The following is a 25,549-nucleotide window of genomic DNA, read 5'->3' as shown; positions in this document are numbered from 1 at the left end:
AACCTCAGAGCCCCATGGTAGACAGCGTCCAGCAGATGAAGGGAGTGAGCTGAGGCATTCATGTACACAATGCTTTATTTAAACATTAAAGAATACTTTAAGTTAAGGTCTTCTTTTGAATAAGAAAAAAACGTTGGGGGTATCTACAGATAAATATTAAGCCTGACAAAGTACTTAACGTCCAATATATTGCATAGTTTATTTTGGCACTTGACAATCACCTTCCCTTAATTTTACTCAGGTGTAACTAAAGTCTGATTTAAGGGTTGTTTATATTTCACATCATTAATCAGAATCTGCAAAGTAACTAAAATAAATGTAGTGGAGTAAAAATACCAGGTTAACCTCTGAATTGTAGTGGAGTAGAACAAAGTATAATACATTGCATGTTGTACATGCTGCTGTAACAAAAACATTTCCCAACTTGGGATCAATAAAGTATATATTATCTTATCTTATCTTATCTTAGATACTGCCATATTTGCAAAATGTGCCTCTGAACCTTGACAAGTGCATGTTTCAAGGCTTATCAATGAACAACAGGAGGGGTCACAGTCATAAGACCAGCTGTTAAATAAAGCTCTTCTGACCTTAGCTATCATGTGGGTATATTAATGCTGCCCATTATGGACACAAGCAATTTTCACCCATTTATTAATTATATGTTTTAAATTTGATAACACCAGTGTACACAGTTTAATACTGACAACTTCTAATTATGGGAAATACGAAAAAAACGTCTTTTCAAACTACAATTCCCAGTAGAGACGTGCCATAGAACATGTTGCGAAACACAATAGCCAGCATGTGTAGTTCTGGGGGGGGGGAGCTGGACCCGTTCGAGTCCAGTTTTGGATAGTCTGCCGTGGTTTCATTCCATTTCAAAGAGCTGCTTGACGCTCGGCGTAACCTTGGCGCACTGCCACTCCAACATCCAATCACAGAGCTTGAAGACTAATCACGGGGTTTGTAAAGCAAAGCGGATGTTGTAGTCCCAAATGATAGCTGAGGATTATGGGTAGTGTAGTGTCTTCGGCCATCCTAAACTCCCAAAAAACTATTTGTTTCTCCGAATCGAAGGTTAAAAACACAAAAGCATTGAACACAATTTAAACCAATCAATGTTGTGTAATTAACAAGGATAAACTGATGTTTTTTAGTGGATGAGTAATGCAGATATATCACTGTGTAATCATTTGACAGTGAGGGGAATACTTCCGGTTTTATTATGAAAACTTCGAGACCGGAAATACTGTTTTCACCCCGTGAGGGTTGTCGCCAACTTTACATGGACGCTGCGGAAAGACGTAGTATATTAACGTTCTCCTGGCGAGACCTCAAATAATCTTCGTAATATCTATCAAACTATAGATCCTACACATCCACTGGACGTGGATTCTAACAGTACAATATACTTCTCGCTAGAAATCTAATCAAAAAGTATTTTAATGGCCAAATTATTCTACAATTTAGGACTTTCCAGAGAGTGTTATTTGTGAATAAACGACCCTCCGGAGCGTTTGCAATCAACGGGAGCATATGCCGCAAATTGTTGTTTCTTACACGACCACTAGAGGTGCTAAACTTTAAAACGTGACTATAGGTCGTAATAAGCTGCTGAACAATCAACCTATTTGGTCGTTTTTTGGAGGAGGACAGGCTGAAATCTGACTACCTTCAAAGCATAACAGCAAGTTCACTGCCTACTGAGTACATTGTGGGAGAAGAAATTGTGAAAACTATTGTACATGTAGTCTGAGCCGTGGCAGTAGGAGTCTATTTCCTGTTGTACTTTTTCACTTCAAGGATTGCAAATGGTGAGAGGCGTCCTGACTTTCAGATGTCATACATATGCATTTAGAGAAACATTTTTCAGATCAATGCAAATGTTATTGACTGCTTTCCACCCACGTCTTTGGATTCACTTCATCAGAGTGGAACGAGAACGAACAGCAGAGAACTTGAGGAACTGTGTGAACTTTCCAGCACAATGTGAACTTGAGCAGCAGGATTGTCTTGAGAGTCTGTGCCATCTGTGTGATGTTTTAATATATTCAAGATCATTTGCGTAGGGTATGCATGTGGAGGAGGGAGCACGATGTTGCAGAGTTTGTTGTGGAGCGGTGAGTCAGATTGTGGCCAGTAGACACAGCCCTGTGACTCAGCCCCGATTGGTCCACGTGTTCTGACCCGCTCTGACCCCTCCGCCATGAATTAGCTGTGTAGTCAGCCAAACCGAGGGGGAACACATTAGCAATGCAAAAAATTCAACCCGGCCTTCCTCTAACTATTGTTTGCACATGTAATGAGTTTTATGGACTAACATCCTCAGTCTCAGCTACATTCTCTGCTGTTAGCTAACTCTGTTAGCTCTTCAAATATCACTAATTGGCAAATGTACATTCAACTTTATTGAGTTGTCAGTTCTTTAATTCCAAAAGTGAACATGGTTTGGTTTGATCTTCCCATTGTGTTACTACGTAACATTAAGCTGTCTTTGGCTGTTTTTCTGCTGTAACAACGTACATTTCCCCTCTGTGGTACTAATACAGGTATTCTGATTCTGATTCTGAACAAAGGCTAATATGATGGAAAACATAGACTATTTCTGTCACTGCTGTGGTGGCTACAGCTATGCCCTACTTTAACAAGAAATGGTAAAGAAAAAGAACATTAATAACCTTCATAGAAGAATAATAGCCAGTTTCATGTTGGAGAAATTAAGTATTTAAAAAAACAAGCACTTCCTGAGGCTTTACTCTTCACAAATGTTAGGTTGTGACTACTGAAGGTCACATGTATGGGGTTTGTGAGCACTTCATATTGTAGCTGATCATGTTAGGTTCTTAATAATAAATTTAGTGAAATTAAAAGTAAAATATTTTCCCTTTGACTCAAGTGGTGCTGACATATAGAGAGGAAACATTTAAATTAGTAAATGTATAATGAGTATTTAGATAAACATTAAAGAAAAATAACACTGACTGCAATTGACTACTCATCTAACTTTTTCAATTTACAATAGCCTCTGGATTACGTACATCCATTGCGACTAGAGGTCTGAAAAAGTATTCCTGGTTCCTTTCTGTGAATTGGAATGGGGCCACAGTGTGCTGGTGGTACCACTCTCTGTCAGACTGTATCTGCTACCATAGTAACAGGACTATATATTATAATGTAATTTGTTTGTGTGCTCTTACAGAGTCCTCAGACCCAGTCCACTGAGCAGATCGAGGAGGTTTCTCTGTTTGGAGAAGCAGTGGGTTCAGATGGAGGGGCTCAAGCTTTCCTGTCTGAGATCAGTGAGGAGGACGTGGAGGTACTTCACCAAAGAGAGGAGGCCCTGCTGCAGATCGAAGTAAGAACACTGTCATCCTGCAGTCTTCTTACATCATGTTAGCGTTACTGACTTCCTGTGATTATAAGCCTGTATTCTTTGAGGGCCCCATTTACTAAGCTGTCTCAGATAAGAAATGAAAACCTGTGTTTGCCTGTGCACAGCCTTTAGTTGTATACACAAACAAATAAGAATCCATGGACATTTAAATGTACAACATAGTCTCCAAAGAAGAAGCAAAAAAAGGAAAACATACCAAGTATTTGTTTTCTTCAAAATTAGCCTCTCAGGAGGCGCACACATGCCAAGTTAGTAAGTAGAAACTCCGACAGGCTCCGTCTACTTCTCCCACCTCCAAAAGCTTATTAATATTTTGTCACAGTACCCCCATACTGCTGCAGGATATTGAATGCTACCCAATTACTAAGGTGCTTATATAGACGTGTTTGTTCTCTTACCTGGGCGAAGTGTGTATGGAATCATAATGTTTCCCGACTTCATTTTGAAACCAGCATGAATGAATTCACCATTCTGTTAACTACTGTAAACATACATTTTTTTAAGTAACTTATTGGATACCGATTTCTGATGATTTCTGATTTATGCAGTATGAAAAGGAGGGATTAGGTGCCAACATGCACTTCCCCATGCAGAGAGAAGCAGGGCTCATCTCCTCTTGCTGCGAGGCATCAGTTCTTACCCACTGCCAAACATAGATATTCCAGTTCTAAAACAACCACCTGAGTTGCAGACTGAAATGTTTTTTCAGCAAAAAGCAGTTGCAAACACAACTAAGACATATCATCATCTCTTAAGTTAAAATATAGAAAACCCTTAGCAAATATGTGCATATTTACGCTTCAAGTACTTTTGGGACAGCATTATCAATCAGTTCGAGTTGAGTTTGTGTCCACCTAATAAATGTAAGTCTGATATTATCTCACTTTAATCACTCCAAAATTATAACTCTTTACAAGCTGAAGGCTCAGCTAGGTTCTCCAGCTAGCACCTACTGCGTCTGTTTGCCGGTTGGCGCTGAGTAGGTAGTGTAGAGTGGATTTTACACAGACAAATGATTCCTGCGAAAAAATAATGAGAGTGTTCAAAGTGTATCAAAACATCAAAACAGTCGAGGGCATTGCAGCTTAACAATAAGATGAAACCATAGATCATACAATGTAGTCCTTGTAATATCACTCATGGTTATGAAGCTGACACCACAGTCCAGCTCTCAGCTAATAAAAAGAGCGAAGAGGCTGAATTGATGCTGGCCATAGACAGCTAGCAGCTAGGGAAGAATCTCAGGAAGAACGCTCTGTAAAGCAGGTGATATCTGCAGTCTCATCACCATAAGAGAACCCTTTACATGGTCACAAAATCATTAACATAAATTGTTGTTGTAAACATATCCATTATAGCTGCTTTGAGGCTATGGACATTGAACCACCAGCTCTGGTTGTGTTAGCCTAACCCCACATGGGATGCAAACCAACTGCAGACACCACCTACCTGAATCATGTGTGGGACATAAATGTACAAACCGGAAAAACATTTTTATCAGGAAATATAACACTGTGATGATGAAGTTTAACAGCATAATGTAATTTGGAAAACAACTTTATTATAGTATTTCTAGAAGACGGGATGTGAATGAGAGATAATTCAGTGAGTGATTACAGGTTTAATGAGAGAGGCAGATGTGGCTGTTTAAAGCATCATGATCATAATACAGCCTTTTAAATGTTTGTATTTTAGGAGGGACAGTCCATTCCTTCCCCCGTGGGAACACATTTGGATGTGTATGGCCTCGCTGCACTCCTTCTGTCTTGAGTTTATTGAACATGCCACTCCATTTATGCAAAAATCTACTGGTGAAACTTTTTAAGACATATTGTAAAACGTCATCACCCATCTCAGATCCATATGGCTGAATGGCAGCAGACAGGAGCCAGACACACGGGGCTGCTTTTAAAATGACAGCCTATATTTGGCAGGCCAGCTTTTGAGGTTTGAAGACTAATGATAATGTTTTAGGAGCACTCCCTGGCATAATGAAGATGTATCTGTGTGCCCATTTGTAGCTGTCTGAACTTCATCAACGTTTCAAATCGCCTAATCCCACCAAAGGAGCTGAATAGGAGAGGAGAAAAGGGAGAGCATCAATCTCTCCCACAGGGTGACACACAGTGAAAGAGCGGCGGCAGGAATGGCAGCTTAATTTCAGCGCAGCCGCCAAGATGGGCCAGTCAGATGTTTGGTGTTCAGACAGGGTTGTCTGGTCGCGCTTTAGTCATAGCAGCATGTATAAATGTCACAGTCAGCGCTCAGGCAGGTGCTGAGGGGCTTGATGTGGTTCCTTTTGGGAGAGTGATCGTATCTGACAATGTGCTTTTTCACCTCTATACCACCCTCATCGCCTCTGTACTTGCCATCCGAACACCCCACCTCATCTTTTCATATATCAGCCATGTTTGATGTGAGTACACCTCACTTTCCCTCACATTCTCCCTCCCAGAGGACAAAGAGAGCCCAGAGTCTGTCATCATTATTAGCCCCCTGACTCCCGGGAAAAGGTCCGGTGTGTTCGGAGGTTCATTTTGCCGTCCTAGGAGACGGATGTACGTGTGAACTATGCCAAGGCTTCCTGGCTGCATAAAATAGCTTCAGTGGATTTCAACCTTTTTTTGAGTTCCAAAGAATTCAGGTGTTGAGAGGAGGGAGAATATGAATTACATTTCATGCCAGTTGAGGTTCTGGACACTGGATAGATTTTACTCATTGTTGGAGCTATATTTTTATTAGACATTTATTTTCTAGCTGTTTTTGTTTATATTAAATTAATTTTTATTTATTGTCATTTCTTTTGTTAGTTAAAGTAATTCTGTATGCTTTTATTTTGAAGGCAGTTATGGGCACCTAGTGATCATGTATACTGTGTATTGGACACAGGTGGAGGTGGGATTGGCGCACCAGAATGAGCAAATGTTTTTTTACCAGGGGAAACACAGGAGAAGCCACAGGTGAAACCATTGTTCTGATAAATGTGACATTATTGGAATCCTACAAAAATGAATGCACAAAACGATGCTGTTGTATGGATAATTTCCCCTGAATTATATTCTCCTAATTGTGCCCCATCGGTTACATTTTCACCCTAGACTCATGTTTTTCATTCGCTGTCTTATATGCATTTGATATAAAAGATATGCTTACATTGTATTTATTACCGCTTTCCCAAATGATTGGCTCATGTTCTACATTAACCTTTGCTTTATTTTAAAATGTTTGAATATTTTAATGTGCAAAAATCAATACATCTCAGTACATGTCGCATTGGCTTGGAAACCGGAGCTCCATCTGGACAGGTGCAAGTTCACCTCCTGATACTCCTGATGCCGAGATGCCCTTGAGCAAGGCACTTAATCCCTAAATCACCCAGGCTAATGCTTATGTATAGATCCTGTTTGTTCATGAGAATATGTTATATCTTGAACCTATTAAATATCCCCTCATCGAACAAAAAAAGAAAGCCTTATTTTTCTCTTTTTTAATATAAAAACTAGAGGCCATCTTGCCATGTGGTCACACCAGCCACAACGCCAGATGGCTCCAATGGACTTTTACCCAACTGCCTACCCCCCCAACTTCTGGAGTTCTTACTGAGACAACATCGGTCTTGACATTAAGTATTCAGTTATTCTCACGTGTATCTATAGTGTCAAACATTGGCTCACAGACTCACAAGGTGAAAACGAAAACCAGTGTTGGTAATAACAATTGCAAAAAGAACGAGTCCAAGCAGCTGCAAAATATCTATCAACGTCATTAATATATATTTAGCGAAAGTCTATTTACAGCCTTCATAACAATACTAGTGTTGCTATTGCCACTGCTAACTAAGAGAGTCACACCAGTGGATCGATTTGTCCGAACACAACTTCCGATAAGAACTCATTATTGATTGTTAATATCATCATAGATAAGCAAATTATTCCACAAAAAATATAATGTTTAAAAATCATGGAACTAATAGCTGTCCTGGGCTGTTTGTAATTGAATTTGTGGACATATTATCCTTCTTACAGGAGATATGGAGAACATTTGTTTCTGTCCTTCGCAGCACTTTTACACATTTACAATCCCCTTTTACACCGTCACCTTCCAGCTGCACTTTATATGCGTTGGCACAGGAGATCATTTCATCAAAAATGAATTCATAAAAAAACTCGGCATAACAGAGGACGGCTTTCAAGGGCAATCTGAATACAACACCTGGTTCAGTAGAAAGAAAAAAAAGAAGGCCAGGAGCAGAGCGTGTCTGTCCTACCAATGCACCGTCAGGGCGAAACATCCACACTTTACCCTTGAGTGAAGGCAGGTAGAGTGGGAAACACCGCAGATAAATCATCCCAGCAGACAAACAGCTTTAACACCATCAGCACAAAGGATCTGAGAGAAAGTGGTTTATTAGCAATAGCATTTGTTATTAACCCTGGCTATCAAAACCATATTGATTTTTCTCTCTTTACACACTGAAGCTAACAGTGTGATGGCAGATCACGTACTGACGCTGGCCTTCTTGAGATAATGAGAATATCAGCCTTCTGTGAAATCTAAAATCCAACCTGATTATCCACCACAGCGCAGTGATACAGGTTTCAGGTTTCTACAAATGAGTGACACTGGCATGCACAGTCATAATGCAGGCCAAACAAATGGGGACAGCAGGTAAACAAAAGCAATTAAAGTAATAAATATGTCTAACAGCATTAATACATCCTGCTAATGAGCTGATATTTAATTAAAGTATTGGTCTGAAAACCTGTTTGATGAAAGATAACTCAATTATAGGTTTTTATTATAACTACTATTTTTATTATATAATTACTTTATATATAATATATATATTATTTAAAAGAAGACAGAGGTTTATTTACATTTTAATTTAATAAAATGCAATGAATGATGAAAAAGTGATTTTGCCTGATGGACTTCCACTACTAAATACACAATTCAACAACAGACCGCTGTCTCTTTCCAACCAAAAGTTAACTTTTTAAAGGCATGATTCGATCGTTCCATTATCTTAACCATGACTATGGATTTGCAACCCCTAAATGCTTATTTCAACACAAGCCATGGTTCTTCCTTAAACCCGATCAAGTGTTTTATTTGTCTAAACTAGAGCTATGTTAACGCTGGCGAGTAATCTGAACCTTAATGTGTTAAAAAATGAATCACATTACCGGGTTTGAGACAAACTTCCTCCTGTATTACACTGACAAGAGATCACTGGGCATCAGGAAGCAAACATTACTACCTCGGAGTAACTGCACTGCGACTTTTGTGTGGTGAAAACAGGAAAGGCATTTTGATAAAGCATGCGCCAGTTTCTTAAAGTTGAAAGCTGACATGATCACTACTGTAGGAACAGATGTGATAGAGTAAGAAGAATACTACCATACGAGCATATGAGTAGCACATATGAGTAGCACATATGAGTAGCACATATTATGTAGCGGCTTTGTCGATTCTTTAGCTCAGTGTTGGAAAATCGTCGGACTTCATGCCAATAATTCTGAAATTATTACTCCCACCAGTTTGTCATGATTTATTCAACACAACACATGTATTTGTTGTATCTCCCACCAAAATACAAGTGAATAAATTAAACTTGTGATTAATCATGATCAACACAGATTAGAACAATGATTGATGCAACTTTCTGTAATTGATTGACACCACTTGTCTAAAACTTTTTCTTCATCATGAAAAGATAACATCTTGCTGATACAAGCGTGAGAAAATGTATTCTAGAGGGTTCTGGGGGGATTGTAAAACTGCATATTCTGTGGTTTAATTTGGAGAACATGTTGGGATAGAATCACTGAACCCTGGGTACTTCAGTGGCAGAAAGTAAAAGCAGACAAAGCCATGCACTAATAAGTAACAGGAGTAACTGCCATGTCTCCACCAATGATATTGAGAAACCACAGAAGAAGAAGCAGGTCTGTCCTGTCACACTGTAACCTCTGCCTCCATGTTTCCACTTCGCCCTTCAGCCCGCTGCTGGCATGGCGGTGTGGTTTTCAGGGTGTGAGGTCCTTGGGCTAGCGCCAGTGAGGGAACATGATTTTACATATATAAACCGGTTATTCAGTAAGGGCAAAAAAGAGATGTCTCTCATGCAGTCAGTGATGGAAACATTTCATAATTTCTTGCCTCCCCCCTCTTCTCACCAGTAAGCGTGCAAGTAAATCTGCTTAACGGTTTTTCTGCTGCGCCAGTGACACTGGGTCCTGTTGCCCGACGCCTTTGGGCTCGGGTGGGAGATGTGGGGAGAATTCCATATCAGCATTAAGCACACTTATCAAGGACAGTGTGAATGGGGGGGGGGGGGGGGGTGAGCATGAGAGAGAACAGCAGATAAACATATTTCTTACTTTATCTGAGCCACTTTGATCATCCATATCTTCACATTACTGTGTTTCTTATTATATTTAACAGGATAACATTGCATTTTTTGTATAATTATTTTGCTCAAACATCAAAATGAACAATTTTTTTTTTATATTAGACCAACATGCTGCTCACTGAACTGTCATTGGTCTTCAACAAGTTTGTTTTATTTATCTTGATCCAATAAATTAGATTTTGAGTTGTATTAAAGGAAGACCAATGCATTACAACAAGTCCTCCAACTCATACGACCAAATAGGTCGATTGTTCAGCAGCTTATTACGACCTAAGTTTTCATAATAAAACCGTATTCCCCTCACTGTCAAATGATTTCACAGTGATATCTGCAGTACTCATCCACTAAAACACATCAGTGTATCCTTGTTAATTACACAACATTAATTGGTTTAAATTGTGTACAATGCTTTTGTGTTTTTCCCATAGATTTTTCCCTTTCGATTCTGAGAGACACATTTCTTTTTTCAGAGGTTTTGATAGGCTAAAACATCGAACTACCCATAATCCTCAGCTATCGTTGAAGCTCGGTGATTGGATGTTTTAGCCGCAATGCACGTTATGGTGTTTATGCGATATGAAATCCAAAAACATAAAAAAAAAATAATAATAATACTTTATTCCGAGTGTGCTTGCTTTTTTCTTTGAAAGTCATCACATAACGGCATTGTAATACACGGTTCCGCTGCATTAAATATTACACATCTGCCGTAGTTCTCTATTTATAGAGCCCTGATTAGAAGACCTTTGGACAAACAGGAATAAATGCCGCCGAAACTGAATATGTGACGTGGATCATAAATATATCAGCAATTAAACAACATCTTCCATTTCTCTTCACACAATACGTCTCCTTGCAGTATCAATAGTAATTCGTAGGGATGTAACGATACCAAAAACTCACGGTACGATAATATCGCAATAAAAAGTCCACGGTACGATATTTATCGCGATATTGAAAAATAAAGAAGAAAAAAAATTGTGAATTTTTTTTTTCTTTTACTTTTTTTTTTTTTACTTGTATTTTTTTTTCTTTATTGAATAATAAATCTGATTTGTACAGCATTTTAGTAGTATTTTAAAGTGTCAACAATATAATAATCAGACCCTGCAATAAAATAAATCAAGTTTCACTTTAGTTTTTCAAGTAACTCAACTCAAACTCACTAACTCACTATCATCAGACAGGTTTTTAGGAATATGAGCATGCCCACATTTCCAGGTAGAAGCTGGGATGTTTGGGCGTTTACAAATTTTGCTGTGGAAAAAACTCTCTTGCTTGGTAATGATGTTGCTGGGACAGAGAGATATGCTTTGTCCATGGGTGACAGCAGTGGGTAAAACTGTGCATTGTCTCTCCACCACTTCAAAAACAATACAGTTTTTGCCAAGAAGGTGAGGCTTATTGACAGGGCGAGATATACATATACTGTTGGTACTTGTCAATGTCTCTAGGTATGTAAATGTAGCCCTGTAAATACGATGTCCTTTTGTGTTATCTGTTGTTTTATGTTCATGTTGTAACCTACTTGCTGCCATGTTGGACAGGTCTCTCTTGAAAAAGAGATCGATGATCTCAATGGGATAGTGTTGTCACGATACCAACATTTTGGTTTCGATACCGATACCAAGTCAAGAATTGCGATTCCGATTCTTTTTCGATACTTTTCTTTTATTATTTTCATGATCAATAAAATGGTAGTTTATCTGTTAAGTGTTTTCTTACAACATGGTCTCTTCTTTATACTTGAGTTTATGTGATTTCTTTGATAGTTAACTTTATATTTTATTAACATGTAATAGTACTGTAATATAAATAATTATTGACAAAATGTACATTGGTAAGTTAGCTAAAAAGATAGCCATATTAGACAGTTATCATTGCCATTGCCTCGTCAAACTACGAAAACGTTCGTTTGTCACAAAATAAATTACACTTGTTTGACTTAGATTTGAGGGCAAGGGCTTGAGCATGATGTAATTATGTTATCTATCACATTCGCTAACCTGTCTGTCTTTAAATTCTTTAAACAGCTCTGGATGCCGGTCGGCGAGGTGCTTAGCCAAGTTTGATGTGTTGGCTCCCTTGGTTTGCAGGGATCTAAAACATTTACAGACAGGCCTCGTGGTGTCCGTAGGCTTGCCCTCACTGTCAGAGATATAGCTCAAATACTTCCAAATTTAGCTTCTGGCAGTTCTTAAAACAGCGCTTTCTCACCGGAGTACTTTTCCCCGTCATTCTTAAAGTACCGATACTAATGAAACGTAGGAATCGTAACGTTTTTAACGGCAGGGTATCGCGGTACCTTTCAAGTATCGGTACACCGTGCAACACTACAATGGGACCACCTGGTTAAATAAAGGTTTAAAAATAAAAATTTGTTTAATTTTTCTTTTTATAATTTTTTTTTTTAAATCGCGGTAGATTTTGTCAGTCTCACGACGGTATTGAGACATTTATTTACCGCGATATCGCGATATTCGATATATATCGTTACATCCCTAGGAATTCGGCTGACTTTTATATTTGATCCAATTGGTAGATAGGTTATATTTACACCATAATGGTGCACAGCTTATAGAAAAGGACTTGTAGTTTTTAAAGATATAACTGATTTTCTTTGAATTAAAGAATGTAAATACTGAGTTGAGAGAATAGTCAGGGGTTTTGGGTGATGGGAGACACATCTATGTAATCAGAATTTCAATAGCTTACCATTAAATGACGGATATACCTCAGATATTAATGTGTAGAACTACAATATGTGAAATAATATAGCAATATCCTGTACAATTATGTGAAAACATGAATAAAACTACACATCTTCAGATGTTATACATACATAAGTGTCCTACACTAATAATACAAAGTTATTATGGCATTGTATGCTGTGTGTTATTTGTAACATCTTCATAAAGTATAATTTATTGTGTTAACACTGTAAACGTGACAGTTTTTTAACCCCCTAGTGGTTAAAGCACGTTATTGATTTTCTTTATTGAATATGTTATATTTGATGACAACATGTAAATATTAAGAGTAGCCTACACACAAAATTGGGGGAAAGTAGAAGGCATGATAGAAATATAGAATAGAAAATATCAAGAAGATACTGTAGTGATCTCTACAATAAAACAGCTAGTGGAGGACGTCCAAAGATATTAATATGAGGATGTGCAAAACAGACAAACTAATAAGGCTTTATTTAAACATTAAAGAATACTTTAAGTTAAGGTATTATTTTGAATAAGAACAAAACTTTGGGGTCATCCACAGATAAATATTAAGCCTGACAAAGTACTTAACGTCTAATATATTGCATAGTTTATTTTGGCACTTGACAATCACCTTCCCTGAATTTGACTCAGGTGTAACTAAAGTCTGATTTAAGGGTTGTTTATATTTCACATCATTAATCAGAATCTGCAAAGTAACTAAAATAAATGTAGTGGAGTAAAAATACCAGGTTAACCTCTGAATTGTAGTGGAGTAGAATTACAAAGTAACAATAAAGTGCATGTTGTACATGCTGCTGTAACAAAAACATTTCCCAAATTGGGATCAATAAAGTATATCTTACCTTATCTTATCTTAAGATGATCGATGGCTACTGCCATATTTGCAAAATTTGCCTCTGAACCTTGACAAGTGCATGTTTCAGGCTTATCAATTAACAACAGGAGGGGTCACAGTCATAAGACCAGTTATTAAATAAAGCTCTTCTGACCTTAGCTGTCATGTGGGTATATATTAATGCTGCCCATTATGGACACAAGCAATTTTCACCGATTTATTAATTATATGTTTTAAATTGCAGTGTTTCCTATCCCCTAAACCTCTAGGGGTGTACACAGTTTAATACTGGCAACTTCTAATTATGGGAAATACGAAAACATCTTTTAAAACTACAATTCCCAGTAGAGACGTGCCATAGAACATGTTGTGAAACACAATTATCCAGCATGTGTAGTTCGGCAGGGGGGGGGCTGGACCCGTTCAAGTCCAGTTTTGGATAGTCTGTTGTGGTTTCATTCCATTTCAAAGAGCTGCTTGAAGCTCGGCGTAACCTTGGCGCACTGCCACTCCAACATCCAATCACAGAGCTTGAGGACTAATCACGGGGTTTGTCAAGCAAAGCGGATGTTGTAGTCCCAAACGATAGCTGAGGATTATGGGTAGTGTAGTGTCTTCGGCCATCCTAAACTCCCAAAAAACTATTTGTTTCTCCGAATCGAAGGTTAAAAACACAAAAGCATTGTACACAATTTAAACCAATCAATGTTGTGTAATTAACAAGGATAAACTGATGTTTTTTAGTGGATGAATACGGCAGATATCACTGTAAAATTATTTGACAGTGAGGGGAATACTTCCGGTTTTATTATGAAAACTTTGAGACCGGAAATACTGTTTTCACCCCGTGAGGGTTGACGCCAACTTTACATGGACGCTGCCGTCAATAGAAATGAATAGGGGAATGACGTAGTATATACACATTCTCCTGGCGAGACCTCAAATCATCTTCATAATATCTATCAAACTATAGATCCTACACATCCACTGGACGTGGATTCTAAAAGTACAATATTTTAATGGCCAAACTATTCTACAATTTAGGATTTTCCAGAGAGAGTTATTTGTGAATATACGACCCTCCGGAGCGTTTGCAATTGCCGCAAATTGTTGTTTCTTACACGACCACTAGAGGTGCTAAACTTTAAAACGTGACTATAGGTCGTAATCAGCTGCTGAACAATCAACCTATTTGGTCGTTTTTTGGAGGAGGACAGGCTGATGCATTAACATAATTTTTGCATCTCTTTTTAATCTAATATGACAATAAGTCATGTTTGAATCTTGTTAATTGTTCTTGAACACATAGCAACAAACAGCAGTCATCGAATCACTCATCATACACCCCCCACAGAGAGCTGATTGGTCGGGCCTCCAGCTGCAGGCTAGATTGGTTTTCAGTGGATGTTTCCCAGAATAAACTGTCATACTGAGAAATGCACAAAATATTCACCAATGTTGCCAGACACTCAACAGAAGGAACAGACCAAAGTTATCACAAATGTGTGGGAGAGATTGTGTGTGTGTGTGTGTGTGTGTGTGTGTGTGTGTGTGTGTGTGTGTGTGTGTGTGTGTGTGTGTGTGTGTGTGTGTGTGTGTGTGTGTGTGTGTGTGTGTGTGTGTGTAGGGATGCTCCGATCGCCAATTTTGGGGCCGATCGCCGGAATCGGTATCGGCCGATACCGATCGCCGATCCGATCGAGTGGGCGGGGCCTAAATGGAAAATGTAAACATCACTTTAAATCTTCCATTTAAAGTGATGTTTAAAACTCAGTTAATGGGGCTCATTCACTGGCGCTTCCACAAACAACAATTAACTTAATTATTACATTCAAATGATGTACATTATTCAAGTTTACATTCACTTTGGATAATAACACGGGAGAAATGAGCGGAAGCGCTCTCTTTTCCTCTCTCCTCCTCTCTCCCCCTCTCTCTCTCTCCTGACAGCCTGTCAGTATCTCATGCAGCTCACTGGTCCAGTAATGAGTGACCCGACAGTGAAGAATAAATATATTTATAACTAGTTTAGCTTGTTCCAGAGGTAGATAAAATAGCTAAGTGTGTTAGGTCTAACTCTTGTGTGTTTCGCTCCACTCACCGGTTCGTCACAGCGGGTGGAGCTGCAGGATTTCTGCTTCACACACACGTTGCATACCGCTATTTTACTGTCTTTTTCGGACACCTTAAAATAATGCCAGACCGGTGAAGCCATTTTGGCGAGCTTGTTTTGCCGCGCACAGAGACAAGTGTCATGTATTTTACGTCATGCGATCGGCATGTTTAGAGAGCACCGATCGATCGGTAGAGAGTGAGTATTGGCAGATCTCGATCGGTGACCGATCGATCGGAGCATCCCTAGTGTCGTGTGTCGTCTAAATAATGGTTAGTGCATTCAGAATTAAAAATGCAAACTAGAAAATGCATTTCCTGCTGAGAATGCATGCGAATGCTGTAAACTGTGTACATTTGTTGCTGAATTTAGCTGAAAATGCAGAAAAAGCTGAATATTTTATTAGTTGAATGGTCTCTGTAGCTGCTTTTAGCTACAAAAACCAAGTAAGTGTGTTGCTGAACTTAGCAAGGAAATGCAGAAAAGTGAAATGACTTTGAGACTTTGTTGAAAACTTGAAAGTGAAATATTAAACTGGAAGAGTAGGAAAAATAGCGAAGAAGCTTAATATTTAAAAGAAAAGGTTTAAAAAAGGTATAAACAACAAACTGTATAGCCTCAATGTCCTGAAATAGCTGAATAATGTAATAGTTGAATGGTTTATAACTGAAAGTAGGCTGAAGGATATTTTTATTTTTCAACGTAAGAGAGGTTTTCCTACAATTCAAGCATAACATTATGTTATAATGTAGGGTTTGGGAGTTATGGGCAAATTTCAAGCTCTCCTCCACTCTGTTTTGAGATCAAAGCACTCAAGACTGAACGAGCTGCGCAATACACACTAATGTTAAAATCTGAAGAAGGACTCTTTACCAAGCTCCAAACTAAGTTAAATATCTCAAAAAGTGTAAAAAATATCAAAAATCTGAATACAAGTTCAATAGCTAAATGTCTTGTGATCATTTTAAAGTTGGAATGAAGTCTCTAGCTGAAAGTATGTGGAAGGAGTAGCATTTGGCGCATGGTGTAGTTAAAAGAGGATTTGAAGGTTCCTCCCATGTTAAAAAAAGAGTTAAAAAAGCTGAATATTTCAAAAAGTATAAAATATTTCGAAAAAGTTGAAAGTTTCCCATCATGTGCTGAAAAGGCTGAATACTTTTGATATTTGAATGGTTTCTGTAGCTGAAAGTAGGTTGAAGTTATTCAATGGCAAAATATTGGTTGAAATAATAATAAGAAGAAGATGATTAAAGAAACAGAAGAACTATAGTGCACAGCATTCACACTAACTAAGAAAGGTATAGATAAGACAGGAATACACATGTTGAACCCAGAAGCTATTTTCATATCAATACAAAATCAAGTATTTTTCAAAAACACCAAACACTAAAATTGTTTATTCCAATTCATAATACCTTAACAGATCCTCTGTTTTCACTGCACTTCCCTTGGTTCCAAAATCATCAAAACAGTGTCATTTATACAGATGTTGGTCAGTGTGATTGCTGTATGTGAGTAAGGGGAATAACATGTGTTTAACAGTATTATTTTCTGGGCAGGCGACAGTGGGAGGCAAGAAGAATCCAACCCAACTTTGCACTGTTAAAATGTCAGACAATACATGCAACAACTTAAAGGACTGTTTATTATAAATAATGTGGGCACACTTCTTCGGTTACCTCCTTTTTTTGTTTCAGTGATTAAGTTGTTAACTTCTCTCTTCCTGTATAATGCTTTTTGACTACATTTCATCCAATAAAACCATATTCAAATCTTACTGTTGGTAAACAAAGGTGTAAAACTAGCTTATAATAAGCACAGTTACCTTAAACTTTGCCAAAGAGTTTACAAAGTTAATTATGACTTGAAACACATGACAAGACACACTTTCCGGCAGTGGCTCAGTCAGTAGGGGCTTGGACTGTGAGCTGTAGGGTCGCCGGTTCAAGTCCCCGACCAGACCTAAAATATGGAGTGTGGACTGCTACTTGGAGAGGTCCCAGTTCACGTCCTGCCCTGCCGTGGTGCCCTTGAGCAAGGCACCGGACACCCCCCTTCCCTCCTCACTCCCATTGCTCCCCGGGCGCTGTACAATAGCTGCCCACTGCTCCTAGTGCTAGACTCCTGGTACTAGGATGGGTTAAATGCAGAGAACACATGTCACTGTGTGTGCTGTGTGCTCTGCATGTGTGACCATTATAGAGGGTTTCATCCCTCCCAATTCTTTCTTTTCTTTTTAATATTTTTTATATTCAATTATTCTCATTAATTATAAACATGTAAAAAAACACCGTACTGTAGATACCTTCAGTCTGCTTGATAGTTTGTGTCTGATACTAGTCAGGGGTACTTGATACATTTATATTCATTTAGATAGAAGAAGTGACGGATTTAGAAGTGTTTACAGAACATTACCAGAGGGTAGAGGTCTGCTCAGTGTGTGGATTACCTGCAGCACAGAATGGTAATTAAGTGTGTGTACTTCTATTGAAACATGTTAACATGTGTTGAAGTTCCTTTCAATTAAAAAGCAGAGGCAGCAGGTCTCTGTCTTCTCACTGAAGCATAGAAATTATAGGGAATATAATTATGTAATACAATGCTTAAAGGGATGGTTTGGATGTTTTGAAGGGGTGTATGATGTACTTATCAGTAGTCAGTGTGTTACACACTGCACAGTTCAGTCTGCACCCCCCCGGTGTGGAGAAGCTGACAGGAACTCATTCAAAGCTATAAGCTACTTTTGAGGGGGGCAGCGGCTCAAATTATTAGGGCTGGGCAAGTTAACGAGTCATTATCCACAAATAACACATTAACGCATTCATTAATTAACGCCGACAATTATTTTATCGCGCATTAACAGTTTTTTTAAATTATTATTATTATGAAAGTCCGTTGCCCAATGGTTCTGAATACACATACAGACAAAATGTAATATAAATAAGGAATGAACGTCCATTTTAAAATGATTTCAAGCGTTAACTCTGAACCTGGTTAGATCTGCGGCATGTGTTTCCATGATGATCTAGCCAGGTTAAAAGAGAGCCACCTTCGTAGTACGGTAAACTCTGGCACACATTTAAACTGACAACATGTGATATTTACATAAAGAGTCTTGCTCTGTTTCACTTTAGTTCACGTGAGGCTGCAGACTGTTCTATATCCTGGGTCGATTTGGAGCACAGAGAGAACCTGAGAAGTTTTTTAGAAACAGTTGTGGGAAATGAATTTGCCGATATGCAGCAGGAGGCAAAGAGACTTGAAATGACAGGCGTTGACAGCGAATGATGACTAATGTGCCTAAGGAGAGTGGTTACCTCACTGAACACAGTCAAATCACATGACTTGAAATTGATGTGCTCCCTAAACTAGTCTACACCTAAAATAAACAACAACAAGTAAGCCCCTTTAACACAAAGCAGCAAAGTTCACCTGTTCCCTCTGCACACAGCATTGGCATTCAATAAGATTATGGAAGTAATTACATTACAGCTGTAATAATAAGGAAATAGAGCAGGCATGGGCAAACTAAGGCCCGCGGGCCATATACGGCCCGTTGGGCTTTTTAATCCGGCCCGCCGAATATTGGTACAAAATTGTCCAAATTATAGTAAAGACCGCATTCATTTAGCCTTTTTCCTGCAATACCCGGCATTTCAGTGGATCCCACTAGATGGCGGACTCTAGACACAATTGACCTTTGCTGGAGTCGGCAACCCTGCAAGATCTAAGAACCAAATACGTCACGTTTACATTGGAGGGGGTCGATATTAACCTGAGCAGTAACAGTTCATGGCGAGTACAGCGAATACAAGTTGTAACAAGCAGTAGTGCTGAGCAAAGTGACTAGAACGCAACCACACACTTACAAAAAACACTTATATAAAGTCAGGCAACACTAACCAGGCTTAGTGTGATTCTGTTTATTTTACCTTACTTTAATGACCATCCGTTCACTGTTATTGACCATTGTAAAGAGGCAGACGTTTTCCTGTTGTTTTGTATTATTGCAGCTATCGGATGGAATCAATACATGGGCTACATGTGGCCATCACAAGTAAAATCATAACGAAAACTACGCCGGTAAAATATGCGTGTAGAAAATGGCTTATACCACAATATGATAGCAAAAAGTAGTTAAGATAGTCTGATTAGCTTCGGTTGCTATGCTAACATCACCTGTAGAATGCCAGAGAAACTTTCATAACAGCGTTGTGATGCCAAACAGCGTCAATTCAGACTGAAACACATTCACTGATGGGGATGGGGGATATTTATCAGCTGCTTGTGTGACAGTCAGACAGTGAATACTTTACAGCGGCCGCTGCCGTGTGAGTTAACAGTAGAATAAACTCCGGTGCACGAGCAGCACTGCAGCGGGCGGTAATGCCGCTGAACCACATTAATAAACAATGCACCACGGCACTCTGGAGAAAGGTATAAGGTTAGAGAAGTAGTTCTTTAATTTAATCTGGCTTCGTATGATTAAAAACTACCAGACGCAGTCCTCCCAGACGCAGTCCTCTATTGATGTTGTTGTGAGCGGTGTTGCGGAGAAAAATGGGTCATAAGAAGGCACGTAAACGGTTACGTCATGACGCAAACGATGACGCAATAATTCACCTTTGAACCTAATTTAGTGGGAATGCTCATACAGCATTATTCTACGGACAAAATTATTATTATTCCCCCAGAATTTTGCACCTCTTCTCCTCCTGCATTCAACATCGCAGAAACTCCATTCAAACATCAAAACGTTCAGCTCGGTCGGGAATCGATGGCTAACATTTGGATTATTCATAACTTTCATAATTCCAGAGATACATCCCATAATTCATCACATTTTTAACCATTGAAGTCAATGGAGAAAATCTTCAGACTTGAACAATCTTCATGCGACTTCAACTGCTAACTGTTCATTCATACTTTCACTCAGAAACCTCATTCCAACTTTAAAATGTTACACATCTTTCTGACATTATTCGTGTAACACAACTTTTAAATCTGATTCTTACTTTTAGAGATATTAAACATTGTTCAGACCTTGGTAAAGAGGCTTTCTTCAGATTTTAACATTAACTAGAGTGCGTGATGTCACAGCTAGAGGGTAGGAAATCTTGAAATTTGCCTTCATATTTTTTTTTAAACTGCCATAATTCCCAAATTCTACATTCCTGAGACATAATTTTTCATGACAGACGTAGGAAAACATCTCTTAGCTTGAAAAATGACAAATAATTAAGCAAAAATAATTAAACAAAATGCCTCTTGAGGGCATGAAGTGACAAAAACTTTCAACATGTCTCCATTAAAACCCATTGTAATTTCAGGCTGATATTTCCTCACAGCAGCAGCCGCACACCTTTAGTTAAACTGCCAAAAAGGCCACATTATTAACCCGAAAGTACACAAAAATTACACTTCAGATACTCAACTTCCTTGACATGCTTCACATTTTGAATTTTCACAGATATCTGTTCTGGTTCTTCCACAAAACGTTCACATGTAAGAGGTTTATCTCTCATTCAGAACAATGCAAACCTTTGATCTCTACAGAGCTTGTTAACTCATCACTCCAACTGACAGCAGTCAGTTCTAACTGTTCTTTTTTTTCTCTCTCTCTCTCTCTCTCTCTCTCTCTCTCTCTCTCTCTCTCTCTCTCTCTCTCTCTCTCTCTCTCTCTCTCTCTCTCTCTCTCTCTCTCTCTCTCTCTCTCACTCACTCACTCACTCACTCACTCACTCACTCACTCACTCACTCACTCACTCACTCACTCACTCACTCACTCACTCACTCACTCACTCACTCACTCCTCTCTCTCTCACACACAATGTTCCAAACGGCCCAAAACTTCACAGGTTTTGGTAACGATGCAGCCATCAACGCATCTAAGCGTATTATGGGGTGTCATCACCCCATAATACGCGACAGACAGACCACTCGCCATGAAGCACGATGTCGCTGTAAGTCCAATGGAAACGGTCCGATCGTCCCCCAAACTTCGCTTGTATATCACCGGTCCAGCCCTCAACAGCTCTACGTCAATTATGGGGTTTCTTCAAATGCCGTTGCCATGGCAACACAATGCTCGCCATGAAACACGGTTTTCTCATAACTTCAGTGAAAATGTTCCAAACGGCCCAAAACTTCACAGGTTTGGTAACGATGCAGCCATCAACGCATCTAAGCGTATTATGGGGTGTCATCAAATGCCGTTGCCATGGCGACAGATCATTCACCATCAAGTTAGTTCAAAAGTTTGCAGTTCAAATATTCTGCTGCTTTTCCAAGCCTTTTTACTTTCTTTTCTTCACTCATCACACATTCAAGCCCCAGTGTTCATGTATAATTTCAATCTAATTCTTCACTTTCTTCTTACACATTACATTTCAGCATAGCAGTTTAGCGTCAGCTTTTCAGCATAAAGCATTCCCACTAGCAATTTCTTCAGGAATTGCATTCTCTAGTTCACCTTTGAACCTGCATCAGTAACAATGAGTGGACCAAAGAAAAGAAAAGTCGACAATGAGTGCCGAGTGTTTAATGAGGAGTGGACAGCTAAATATCTTTTCACCGATCTGCTACTGGCCCGGCCCGTCTGTCAAATTTGAAAACTCATAGTGGCCCCCGAGCCAAAAAGTTTGCCCACCCCTGAAATAGAGTGATAAAAAATGTATATCGGGTAATACATGGTCGTTATTAAGGCATAGGTTATATCTTGAAATACATGTTAATTTTAGGGCCACATTTTCACAAAGTTCATTAAACAAAAATGTAATTCTTCTTATCCCTTATTTCCACGGAGGCAGTTTCAGGGCCTGTTCTGACCCAGAGACCGGTTACGACCAGTTTTTGTTTTTCCATTGCAGAGGTTTTTGACCCAAAAATTGGCTGTGGTCCTGCCTGATTCTCACCTTACTACTTCTCTGATGGCTCCCACTGGATTGTTGACATCCACCTGGATTCATCTTATTATTATTTATAGACACATGCATTTTCCAGCATTTGGCCTACCTATGTTGTAAATGTATTATCTTTTTAATTTACACACGATTTATTGCACGTCTGTCCGTCCTGGGAGAGGGATCCTCCTCTCCCTGAGGTTTCTTCCATTCTTTGGAAGTTTTTCCACTATATGAGGGTCCAAGCTCAGAGGGGGTCGTATTCATATTCAGTAAAAACTGTAAAGCCCCCTGAGACAAATGTCAAATGTGTGATATTGGGCTATATAAATAAACTTTGATTATTGATAGTGCCCATATTGAAAAGTACATAAATGTGCCATATTATTAATTACTACACAACTTAATTGAATACTCGATTCTGATTAGTTAATGTAGACATGGCGAAGATCTGCCAGTTTCTTTCTAGCAAACCAAGAAGGCAGACCGGAAATAAACACTAACAGGAACACAAGTTACGTTGCTGTCGCCGCGGTTACAGCTGTTGGTACGCAGTGGAACAGACTCTTTTTTCTAAGCTGTGAAGTCAGGATTCCTGCCCACCCTGTCTGTGTGCATGTTATTGACCATACTTTGAATGACCACCCATTTGCCATAATTGTGGAATTGGTCATTTAACACTCCTGCTTAAGCGGCATAAGCCATTTTCTGTCTCTTTTTTTGTCCTTTTATTTTTTTCTAACATCAATCTTAATCTGTCACACTGATCCTTTACGTAACTTGTAATCTATGGCCCTCACCATGAGTCTGAAACATCAGTAGCCTAACTGTAATGCCTTTTGATACATCTGTCATATAAAGTAGTGGGATGTCCCTCTGATCCTTTCTCATCTAGGAATATCTTTTCGGTACAGCTCAGTTAAAAACTCATTTTGACTCAATATTTCAATATGCATTACACATATTTTTATGTTTCAACAAAAGTTTCTCAGCCATGGATTCAGTATTCCATGACATTTAGTGTAGAGAGTTATTGTATTGAAATTACATTTTAATTGATTTTAATTAAACCATCCTTCAAATGCGATGCTATTAATATCATGAAACATAAAACACTATGGCAATTTAAGTGTTTTAAAGGAAGGGAATAAAACAGCTGGGTTCATTTTGATATTCAGGATTTGAGAACAGAGCACAGGCGAGGAGACGGTTTAGAACCCTGTTTCAGATCACTCTCACTTTTTGTGAATGATGCAGTCACATGAACAAACATTGCATGGCGAAGACAGATCACAGTCAGATCATGTCCCGAGTCCAGAGGACGTGTGGACTTAGTTTGGGAGTGTACTCAGAGACGTGTCTCCCAGCGAGGTCTCGCTCTGATTGCTCTGCTCTCATTTGGCCAAAAGAGGCAAACTAAGTGGGAGAGAGAGCACTCCAGAGTTCGCAGTAACTTCTCCAAGCGAACAAGGTGTGAAAACGCCTTAAATCTCCCAGACGCCTCTTCAGGGGTTGTGCTGTCTATCAGCACTTTCCCTCCATGTGGCTCGCATTCCTAATCAGACCGTGGTGCTGAAGCCTGGTCTCCTCACCAGGCTGCTGGAGGCTCCGCTGCTCCACACCTCCCTCTGCAGGCACAAGGTTCAATATTAAAAGGCTTTACGGTCAATGAAAATCTCCTGGGCTCCTCCAACAATGCAAGATAAATAACACGTTTTTACTGGTGCTCAAAGACGCTAATCAAGCAAGTAAAGAAAATAACAACAAAAAACAAAAGTTGCTAAGCCAGTTTGAGAGGGTTTGTAGTTGAAGGCGAGAGTGAAAAATAGATAGATGGATAGATAGATAGATAGAACTTTATTGATCCCAAATTGGGAAATTGTTGTTGTTACAGCAGCATAAAAGGCATTTTACAATAAAACAAAACTACAAAATATACAAGAATAGAAATAAAAATAAAATAAAATATAAAATATACATGTCGAAATAGAAAATATACATGCAGATATTATATATATATATACAAATATATATATATATATTCAAAATATATGGAATATGGAGTATAAATATTGAACACATTATAGAGTAAAATGTACAACGTGGTTTTATTTCAAGAGAAACTATGGAGCAGAGAGTTCTCTTCCAGAAAAGAGTAAAAGTAATGCAGGAGAGGTGAGATGGAATAAGTATAATGTAAAATGAAAAGCTGTACAGTGAAATAAAAATACTGCCATCTTAATAATAATGATCCACAAGAGGAGATTCTACCCATGGCTGTGTAAACCTGTATATTAGCATGCATGCTGCTATATCTATAAACTGAGATGAAGCCCTCGCAGGGAGGGCCGAGCACTTCCTTAATGCCTGCTGCTAGCGGTCACTTATTGGATTGTGAATCACATGAATTGTGCTAATAACTTGTAAGGTATCAAACTGTGACCGGCAATTTGATTTTGACTATAGTTTTCAAGACACAAGCAGAATAAAGTAAGCAGACAGCAGATGGTCTGTGTGGATATTGAAGCAGCTCAATGTAACATGAAAATAACAGGAAAGAGGAGACACTTTTTTACTCATCCTGTATCGGATAATCTGCAGGTTGCAAAGCTTTGGAATGGAGCTGCAGTCTCTCCCACAAGAGTTCATATCAGTAGTATCAGACAGATCCTCATGGCTGGAGGAATGCGAGCAGGAAGCACGGTGACTGAGGTGCCAATCAGATCCTGCCGGCAGGCTTTGTTTCTGTTGTTGTTAATTGTGTTTTTGCTGTCTCTGCAGTGGCCCCAGTGTCATAGAACATATGTCTGAACTGCAGTCTGACATTATAGCCTCAGAAAAATAAACCGACCCTTGGAGCTTTTCATTTTTTCAAGTATGTGTTTTGTTCATCGGCCAAAAACAAATACAACAGCGAAGGATTGACAGGAGGCTTCACATGAGCAGCAGAGGTGAGCAGGAGTGCTGAGAGAGAGTTTACCTCATAACCATTCGTGGAAGGCAGCGAAAGTTCTGTGACACTTTATGAAAACCTGTGCAGGAAGTTCAATTTTTGCATGAACCCTTCACGGAGAGGTGAGGTATGGGTCAGATGTAGAGCCCTCCCCCTTGGAGCTGCTGCAGGTTCAGGTTCACAAAGTTTATCCTTT

General features: G+C 39.0%; 1 protein-coding gene across 1 annotated transcript in view; it reads left to right on the top strand.

Annotated features, from left to right (window-relative positions):
• tsnare1 (T-SNARE Domain Containing 1) overlaps window positions 1–25,549 on the top strand; it is a 269,991-nt gene that overhangs the window by 151,369 nt on the left and 93,073 nt on the right. Inside the window, exon 8 of the mRNA XM_034115670.1 lies at window positions 3,203–3,358. Coding sequence (XP_033971561.1) covers window positions 3,203–3,358 — 156 coding nt within the window. The remainder of the gene's footprint in view (window positions 1–3,202; window positions 3,359–25,549) is intronic.

Source organism: Trematomus bernacchii, unplaced genomic scaffold (assembly GCF_902827165.1).
Source record: "Trematomus bernacchii unplaced genomic scaffold, fTreBer1.1, whole genome shotgun sequence".
NCBI lineage: Eukaryota > Metazoa > Chordata > Actinopteri > Perciformes > Nototheniidae > Trematomus > Trematomus bernacchii.
This window is presented reverse-complemented; position numbering and strand designations above follow the sequence as displayed.